Raw genomic sequence first — 9,842 nt, 5'->3', positions numbered from 1 at the left:
CCTTCTCCCTCGATTTGGGATCTATATATGCTTGTCATATATATGGTTATAGTCAATTTACAAGTTTAATTTTTTGGGATCCACACCTATTTTGGTTGCTTTAGCTTGGCTTTTAGAGATATATGGGGGATACAACTCCACAAGAATAGTTGGGAATTATGGTATCCATATCTTTCAAAGTTTACCCTTAGCAATGGTGGTGGTGAAGTGGAGCCAACAGAGGGATTGTTAGTGCTTTGGCTATTTTTCAATTTCTCATGCGAATTATCCTTGGTTTTGGCTTGGGTTTTGTATGGCCTTTGTTTTGTAGGACCTAATTTGTGATAGGGTTGGGAAGGGTTGGGGTTGTGGTTGTTTCAATGAAGCTTGGAGTTTAAGGATGCTTGAACTTACTAACTTGATAGGACCTGCTTGTAATAGAGTGAGCAATTTTTTAATCTCCGAGGAGACTTGTCCTGGTTATCCTTCTACAAAAAGGACACTTATGGCTCTTTTCTCCAATTCAATCCTTGTCATCCAGTCAATGCTACAACCATGTCTGGCAATCCACCCTCTTCCAAGGATGATTTCTTCTAGCATATAGTTCCTTTAGAGAAACTACATTCTGCATTATAAGATTTTATGTGAAACTTAAGTTTTACAACACCTTCACACTCATTATATAATCCTAAAATGGTTTTCACTAAAGCCTTTATGGGCTCAAGGACTGGTTTTCCTAATGAGATTCATATCTCATAGGACATTAGGTTTCGTCCTGCTCCAATGTTTAATAGAGCAAGCTATACCCTTTGTGGTGATGGGGAAGTCTAAGCAAAAGCCTTGTTAGCTTCACCTCTTCTTCTCCATCATTATTATTTGACTAGTCTCAAGGTACGACTGGGCTCTCTCACACACATGCAAGCAAGCACACATAAGAGTTCAAGCAAGCAAAAGGCAAGCAAGTAATAGTATAGGAGAGTAGAGAAGAAGAGCACTATATTAGCTTATGCATAAAATAAAGAGTGGTGAGAGTTACTTTTGCAGTAAGGCCTTTCGACGAGAATCATGGTATATAACCCTCTCTTCTCTGGAAATCCATCACCACAATTGTGTTGGAATTTTAGCCTGAAGGTCTTAATCTTTCCACCTTAAAGAATATCAAAGTTTTACAAGCTTGAGTATAAGACTTGTGCTTACAAGTGGTGGGCTTTCCTCCTAGGCCTCCTAGTAATCCTTGGTGATTATGCTGACACCATAACCATCATCCAAGAATGTCGTTCCTTCATAAACGATAGGTAACACGGTATTCATTTATAAACAATAGGTAACACGACGTTCATTTCATCGCTTTCAAAGTAGTGCCACAATTTGTTCATGGACACTTTTGGATGTCTTGGTTTTGGTTATGGAGGAAGGGTGCTCAATGCAGCATGGATCATTCTCCTCCCTCTTTTGGTTTTGGTTATGGAGGGAGAGTTTTCCAATCATGAACTAGCCTTACTTCTCTCAGAGGTAAGGCCTTTCGAGAATCATGGTATATGACCCTCTCTTCTCTAGAAAGTCGTCACCACAAATGTGTGGTGGAAACTTAGCCTAAAGGTCTTAATCTTTGCACCTTAAAGAATGCCAAAGTTTTACAAGCTTGACTATAAGACTTGTGCTTACAAGTGGTGGGCTTCCTATGCTTCCTAGTAATCCTTGGTGACTAAGCTAACACCAGCACCATCATCTAAGATTGTCATTCCTTTATAAACGACATGTAACACAATATTCATTTACAAACGATAAGTAACACGACGTTCATTTTGACGCTTTCAAAGTATTGCCCTAACTTGTTCATGGACACTCTTGGATGTCTTTTAGTCTTGGTTATGGAGGGAGGGTGCTCAACGTGGCATGGATCATCCTCCTCCCTCTTCAAGTTCAAGTTCAGATGTGTGGGCTCAGGTTCCCATCAAATAAGTCTCTCCAAAGTTGAGATTTTCCTTACAAAAGAGTACTTATCGGAACTTGGAGTTTTGAAGACAAAAAAGCTATGAGGTCTGCTGTCCCAAGGGCAATATTCACACTCGCTTGGTTCATACTCACTCTGAGGTGGACTAAGCAATTCCATCGCCTTTTACAAAAGCATATGCCGAGGTGCGAGAAGGAGGAAGGTGTTTGAAGAGGAGTAGTACAAAGTATAGTGTTTAGTAGAAGCCTTGAAGAGCTTGACACACTAGATTAAGGGTAAGTTTTAAACAACTTGATACACTAAACAAAGGTTAGCTCTGTTAAATATTAATAGTGATTAATGCGAGAATAAACACGTGCTAGGTCGTTGGAATTCCCTTCAGCGTGTACATTGGAAAAGAGGAGCAAGGGGCAGCGTGTGTAAGACCAGTCCAGCTCCATTATCCAGTCCCAAAGCATTGGAAGTCTCACTCCAGAAAGAGCATGTAAGATCAGTCCAGCTCGCTGCTCCATCCATACTCTAAACAAAGGGTTCTGTATCATGTCGTGCAAGGCATTGGCCATTCAGCAGAGGAAACCAAAAATTGAGGGGATAGTAGGGAGTATTTTTAACAACCACAGAGATGCGGAGTGGCACCCCAATTCCCGGATCAACATTTCCAGAATTACTGGTTGACAACTTATTCCATCTCTAAAGGGAGTGAGCTGGGACAGACAACAGGATTGCAATACTGTCAGGCTTTGTTGCCTTAGGCACTCAACTGCATAAAGGTTCACGAAAACCCCTTCTCAGGCAAACAAAGACCCTTTTCTTTTAATCCACCAGCTTCTCGCGTGTGGGCTTTAACAAGAGCAATACATTGTAGCCGAGATTGCAATACCATCTTCACAGAAATGAAATAGATAACCAGACTGTCATAAAACCTAGACTAATTAAATGCACCGCTCGTATCACCACAAAGCTCACATAATAGGGGTTGGATTTTAAAGACTTGACAAACAGCTGACATATAGATCCAGCCATCTGAAAACAGACAATACAAAATTCAAAAAAAAAACAAATATTCGCCATGCTAACAGAAGACATTACTTCGACTGAACATCTCCCAAAGAAATTTCTTCCATCTTCCACACTTAACTATGACTCCTAAGCATGGAGACCGAAGGAAACTCGTGAATCTTACAATTAAGGCACTCAACAGCCCCCTTAATCAACACCATACAAGACAATAATACTAAAAGAATCACTGTTACACAACAGCAAACGTGTCATAAGATAACAAGTGTGATGATGTGTCATTCAAAGAGAATCAAACTACAGTTCGGAGACAATTCAATTACTCTCCCGTGGAGGGAGTACAACTGACCTTAACAGGAGTCCATACATACATGACCATATAATTTAAGAATCACAATTAATCTCCACAGACATCAGACATGTGCAATATAACAATCACATATAAGAGAGAAACAAAGAGTGCCGTTAAATCGAAAAACATAATCTTCATATAGCTTAGACCCATAGGGCAAAATACATCATAGGACACAAAATACAAGTCCCTGCTACATCACAAAATCTCCAAAACACCAGCAGCTAGCACCCAAGTTTTATTGTAGTTGGCATGAAGGCACCTCAGAGCCCTCCCCTGAGACGCAGCACCAGGTGCAGGGTGGACTCCTTCTGGATGTTGTAGTCAGCCAGGGTGCGACCGTCCTCGAGCTGCTTCCCAGCAAATATCAGTCGTTGCTGGTCAGGGGGGATCCCCTCCTTGTCCTGGATCTTAGCCTTGACATTGTCAATAGTGTCAGAGCTCTCCACCTCCAGAGTGATGGTTTTACCAGTCAAGGTCTTGACAAAAATCTGCATACCTCCCCGGAGGCGGAGCACCAGGTGGAGTGTGGACTCTTTCTGGATGTTATAGTCTGCAAGGGTGCGGCCATCCTCGAGCTGCTTCCCAGCGAATATCAGGCGCTGCTGGTCAGGAGGGATGCCCTCCTTGTCCTGGATCTTGGCCTTGACATTATCAATGGTGTCAGAGCTCTCCACCTCGAGGGTGATTGTCTTACCGGTGAGGGTCTTCACAAAAACCTGCATGCCCCCGCGCAGGCGGAGCACCAAGTGGAGGGTAGACTCCTTCTGAATGTTGTAGTCTGCCAGGGTACGGCCATCCTCGAGCTGCTTCCCCGCAAAAATGAGGCGCTGCTGGTCGGGAGGGATGCCCTCCTTGTCCTGGATCTTGGCCTTAACATTATCAATGGTGTCAGAGCTCTCCACCTCCAGGGTGATGGTCTTACCAGTCAGAGTCTTAACGAAGATCTGCATGCCACCGCGAAGACGGAGCACCAGGTGAAGGGTGGACTCCTTCTGGATGTTGTAATCGGCCAGAGTGCGGCCGTCCTCGAGTTGCTTCCCCGCAAAGATGAGGCGCTGCTGGTCAGGAGGGATGCCTTCCTTGTCCTGGATCTTGGCCTTGACGTTGTCAATGGTGTCGGAGCTCTCCACCTCCAAGGTGACGGTCTTGCCGGTCAGGGTTTTGACGAAGATCTGCATCCCCCCCCGCAGGCGGAGGACCAGGTGGAGGGTGGACTCCTTTTGGATGTTGTAGTCTGCTAGGGTACGGCCATCCTCAAGTTGCTTTCCTGCGAAGATAAGCCTCTGCTGGTCAGGAGGGATGCCCTCCTTGTCCTGGATCTTGGCCTTGACGTTGTCGATGGTGTCGGAGCTCTCCACCTCCAAGGTAATGGTCTTACCTGTGAGGGTCTTCACGAAGATCTGCATGGTGAGAGACGTTGGCTAAAGGCGCTTGGTGGAGGATGAAAGGCAATCAACACAGAGACGAATAAGAAACAATGAAAGGTTGCATTGCTACCGGGTCCGTTATATAGCAAAACGCTAGGGATGGCTCACACGCTTTTATGGCACGCGGCACCTTGTGATTCGATACTTTTTCGTAGAGCCTACGTTTCCAGCTTTGACACGGCATTAGATTTCCTACTCAAAACGCGTCGTTAATTATACACGGGTCCTTTACACACTAGGCCGGCCAGTTCTAGGCATCACACTATTCCAAACCTAGCCTTTAACTGGGTCAAAAATGGCATGCAAGTGTTGCAATGTGAGGGGGTTCTTTTTACCTTCTTACACATGCACACTCACACGTGCACATACAAAGATCAACAATGGAATTTTTGCATTCTTCATGCATGAGATGCGAGCCACACACACGCATATTCAATGAGCACAGCAAAGTGCAACATTGCAATGAACCAAACTTTTCAGTTAGATTACTACGATAGCATTCCACACATGCATGCTCATGCACACACAAAGATACTAACAATACTAAGCTATAGAGCTGCCAAAAAACCAAGTGCAAAATCACAATGCCATGCAGTGAAAATGGTTTGGCCTATGCTCCAAAATGTATGTTTAAAAACGTAAAAAATCAAAAATAGGAAGTGGCTTTACACATGTACAAGACATATACGCAGTTTATAAAGCTTTGAAAGAACCACACAAATTGAAATACAAATTCTCTACTATAACAAACTCATCAATCTTTATCTTGTATAAGTCAACGAGTTTAAATACGAATTCTCTACCATCACAAATTCAATATTCGTCTTGTATAAGTTAACATAACGTGTTTTTTCATGCACCTTCTTTATGTTGTCCATACCTACCTTAAGTATTTGATTTGTATCTTTCAAGCTCCTAAGGCCCACCTTATCATCCCCTTTTCATGCTTTTCACACCCACCTCACCCCCTTCAGTGGGCTAATAGTTAGTATAGCTTTTCTTCCTTCAAGAAAGTATCTTAAAAGAGAGTTTTTATTAGTATAGTTTTTCTTCCTTTATAGTCGTTAACAAGTAGTTCTTAAAACTATCATCAAGAATTAACTCCTCCCATCCCTTCTACAAATTCCTCCCATCTCTTTTACAAATAAGCAACTATAAAAGGTTTGGCCAAATTCACTAGGCAACTTGTGCTTCTATTTTTCACATCCTACCATAGCTAACAAAAAACATACTAAATATGAATGGAGCACTAGTATGAGGAGGCAACAACCTTCCTTATTTCTTTGCCTCTAATTTGTATATGCATATACCATAGTATTTATGATACAAATTACATGTTTCCTCTATACATCCACTTGATGTTGTTCAACCTCATATCCAACCATAGTATTTATGATACAAATTACATGTTTCCTCTATACATCCACTTGATGTTGTTCAACCTCATATCTAACCATTGGGTGTGTAGATATCAATCCTTGAGCATTGCATCTTTTTTGTTTTACTCCTTGCATTACTGAGCTTGGTGGATGAGTCCTAAGAAATGATGTTATCCTCATATCCAACCATTGGATGTGTAGGTATCAATCCTTGAGCATTGCATCTTTTTTGTTTTACTCCTTGCATCACTTAACTTGGTGGATGAGTCCTAAGAAATGATGTTATCCTCATATACCTCCTCATATTTTACAACTACATATGATGATTATAATCTTTGTTGTATTATTCCTTGCATCACTCAACTTGGTGGACGAGTCCTAAGAAATGATGTTGTCATTTCCAAATCAACTCTACCTTTCAAGCAAAGTATACAAATTCTATCTCATGAACATTCATATTGAAGTTCCATAGATCTGTTATGAATGTGAAACGCTAACTACATATGATGATTATAATTGCCATCATTATATATATATAATAGAAACTTATAGGGACAAACATGTTTGTCGTGTACAAAAGTGGTTTACAACATCAAAAGCTTCATCCTACAAAAGATCCATTATGATGTTAAGAATTTGTTGCTTATTCTACTTTTGGTCATTTCCAAATCGCCTTTACCTTTCAAGGAGTATATAAATTCCATCTTGTGAACGTTCATATTGAATTTCCATAGATCTATTATGAATGTGAAACACTAATCGTAACTAGTGCTTAATATGCTTCATGTTTGTATGTGTGCTTGACAAGTTAGTGGTTCAAAAGCAAGAGGTGATATTTTGTATGAAGGAATTTCAATGACTTGAATGATTTGGTGGATGATAGAATAATGTTACTTATCCTTGAGAAGTATTCCACTCAAATAAGAGAGAATTCTAGATGCAAGGAGCAAACACAATATATATTCACTACATTGAACAAGGAGAGCTAGAGTTGGGAGATTGTAAATATCCATGGTATAAGGTTTTCAACAAAGGTTTCCACCCTATTTTCAACAAAGGTTCCCACCCTATATTTCAAGAATATATGTAGGAAAAAACAAAGGTTCCCAACCTATTTTTGAGAATATTGTAGCCATATTTGGTAGTGATGTGTGTGAACACACTAGGACCAACCAAGGCACTTTTTCCCTCTTAGGAGGTTTTTTTTCCCCATGCTAGTATACACCCATCTTGGGGTATACTTATCATCTTTGTACAAAACACATTCATGATCTATCTACCATCTCATTGTGTGCTCTCTTGAATTTTTCCACTATGTGTATGTGTGTGTGTGTGTGTGTGTGTGTGCATTACTTCAACCCTATTTCCAACATTTGGTATCAGAGCATACGCTCCTCGCCCCTATGCTGCTGCCTACTCTTCAACCCAAGTCCCGTGTCTTCTTGAATCGGATCAAGGAGCCCTTTTGGGAAAAGAAAGAGGACCATAAAGTGTGCAATACTTTGTACCACTACTTTGTACTTAGGTTTTGTGGTCTGATTTTTGTTTCAGTCATGTTTTGGGGGTTGTTCAAGTGGTTTTCAGTTTTCTGTAGACATCTTCGAGGACCGGATTTACATTGTTCTTCATCGGATTCTGGAGTAGTTTTGTCAAATCTACTACAAAGATAAGTGTGTAGATACATGAGAAAGCATCTACGGGCTTCATTTCAGCGACATCAATCTTTGAATCTTACCATTAAAATTTCTACTCACTATACTCTGTATTTCTTTCATACACCTTGTAGGTCTCCCATTGTCAGTAACCTTGTTCGCAACCACCTTGGTTGCGAACAAGAGCACTCAGCACTTGTAGGCTACGTGATTACTTACTTAGGTATTATTAGAAATGGCAGATAGTGATGTATTTCGGATGTTATCCGCCCACTAAGGATAAGCTTGACGGGACCAACTACCCATTATGGTCCTATATGATGCGGCATGTATAGGTAGCTAAAGGGCCACGGAATGTTATGGTTGGTATTGAGAAACATCTTGGTTCCTCTGATGAACACGATGTAGAAGGCACATTTGCAAACACAGACTCATAACTTTTCACATGGTGCATTACCACAACATAGCATACTTCCTACACAGGAACTGTCACACAGGAACACGATGTAGAAGGCACATTTGCAAACAAAGACTCATAACTTTTCACATGGTGCATTACCACAACATAGCATACTTCCTACACAGGAACTGTCACGTAGGTTGTAACGCCTGTGACCGACGGCAGACCGGATGGCCATATCCGGGGTTCAGTGGGAGAGGACGCCCATGCGAAGTCATGGGTGGCCAGGCTAGTGTGGACGGCAGGCCACACACTATATAGCCTGGGGATGAGGGGCAATCCTCATTCTTCCTCTATGGCTGGGTGGTGAGCCAGAGGCCGTCCCCTCTTGTGGTAATGCCCGTAGAGCGGCGTTATGGGAATGTAACACTGGTATCAGAGCGTGGTTCGATGGGATTGTCAGAGCCCGCGCGTGACCGGGGGACCGGAGCCCACTCGATGGTTTTCGACCATTCGTCTCCTTATCCTTATCCCGAATGGAGGGTGTGGAGGGAGGCAGCCATGGAAGAATGCAAGGGAAGAACACTCTCTCTCTCTCTCTCTCTCCCCGTCACACACAGCAAGCAATGGAGGTAAGCAATTTTTGTTTTTTTTTTCTTCTATACGATTGAAAATTTCTGCGTTGAATGTCTGCCAAAATGCGTTGAAGCTGTGTGGAAAAGGGGGGGACGCAGAGCCCATGGAGACTTGCGCTTTGACTGGGGAACCCGCCTTGAAGGGGCGAAGAGCAGCCCCCTGCGAACATCGAAAGGCATACGCAATTAAATTAACTCTACGTGTGGGGGACGACACTAGCCCACGAATGCTGCTGAAGGCGGCGAAGACCACGTTGAAGGGGGGCGGCGGACACCAGCCCCACAGCTGCGTTGAAGAACCCCATGACTTGTGTTGAGTGGGGGGGGGCGAAGAGCAGCCCCAGCCCCGTTTTGCTGCGTACGCGAAAGTGGGGGAGTCGACCTCTTTCGCTGCTGGTGAGGGCCTGCGCCATACTTGAAAGTGTTGCTGAAATGTGCTGTGTGGCAGCCTCCTCTGCCGCCGCTGCTGTAGCTGTGCCAGACTCGAGGGAGGGCCGAGCTGTTGAGGTGGGGCGAAGTTTGAGTGTAGGGAGGCGAAGTTTGAGCCCAGGCCCGTTGCTGCGTGTGCCATTTATCTGGGCAAAGCCTCAGCGGCCAGGGGCCACGGCCACGGCCAGCAGCCTTGGGCGGCCAGCCCCGGTGGTCGGCCAAGCCAGCCAGGCGGCGGCGGTGGCGCCGGCCAGCCAACGCTGGCCAGCCAACGCCGGCCAGCCAGGGGGCGGCAGCCCCACCAGCCCAGCAAACGCCACGAGCAGAAAGAAAGAAAGAAAAAAAAGGGGTTAAAAAAATCATTTATTTTTTAAAAATATTTTCATTATTTATTTTTATGATAATGAAAATAACGGACGGCCAGCCCTTGATACCACATATGGGCATGCCCAGCGCACAGCTGGCATCGGGAGGCCAGCCACCACAATCGTGTGGACACTCCCCCCACAGGCGGGCGGCCACTCCCGAAGCGGCGAGGGCTGGCCCGGCTCGTTATTTTATTTTATTTTATTTATTATTATTTAAAAAAAAACACAAAACAACGGCACACCCCAC

The 9,842-nt window shown here is 43.6% G+C and overlaps 1 protein-coding gene across 1 annotated transcript; it reads right to left on the bottom strand.

Annotated features, from left to right (window-relative positions):
- Nucleotides 1-3,415: 3,415 nt before the first annotated feature.
- Nucleotides 3,416-4,797, bottom strand: LOC147614929 (polyubiquitin-like). The gene has a single exon (XM_086780243.1). It carries the CDS (start codon nucleotides 4,709-4,711, stop codon nucleotides 3,566-3,568), a length of 1,146 nt encoding a protein of 381 aa, XP_086636369.1. The 5' UTR covers nucleotides 4,712-4,797; the 3' UTR covers nucleotides 3,416-3,565.
- Nucleotides 4,798-9,842: the final 5,045 nt, after the last annotated feature.

The sequence above is a fragment of the Cibotium barometz genome, chromosome 41 (assembly GCF_041138505.1).
Source record: "Cibotium barometz isolate CiBa-2024 chromosome 41, ASM4113850v1, whole genome shotgun sequence".
In the NCBI taxonomy this organism is placed as follows: Eukaryota; Viridiplantae; Streptophyta; class Polypodiopsida; order Cyatheales; family Cibotiaceae; genus Cibotium; species Cibotium barometz.
The sequence above is the reverse complement of the archived record's forward strand: the minus strand, read 5'-3'. Positions and strand labels throughout refer to the sequence as shown.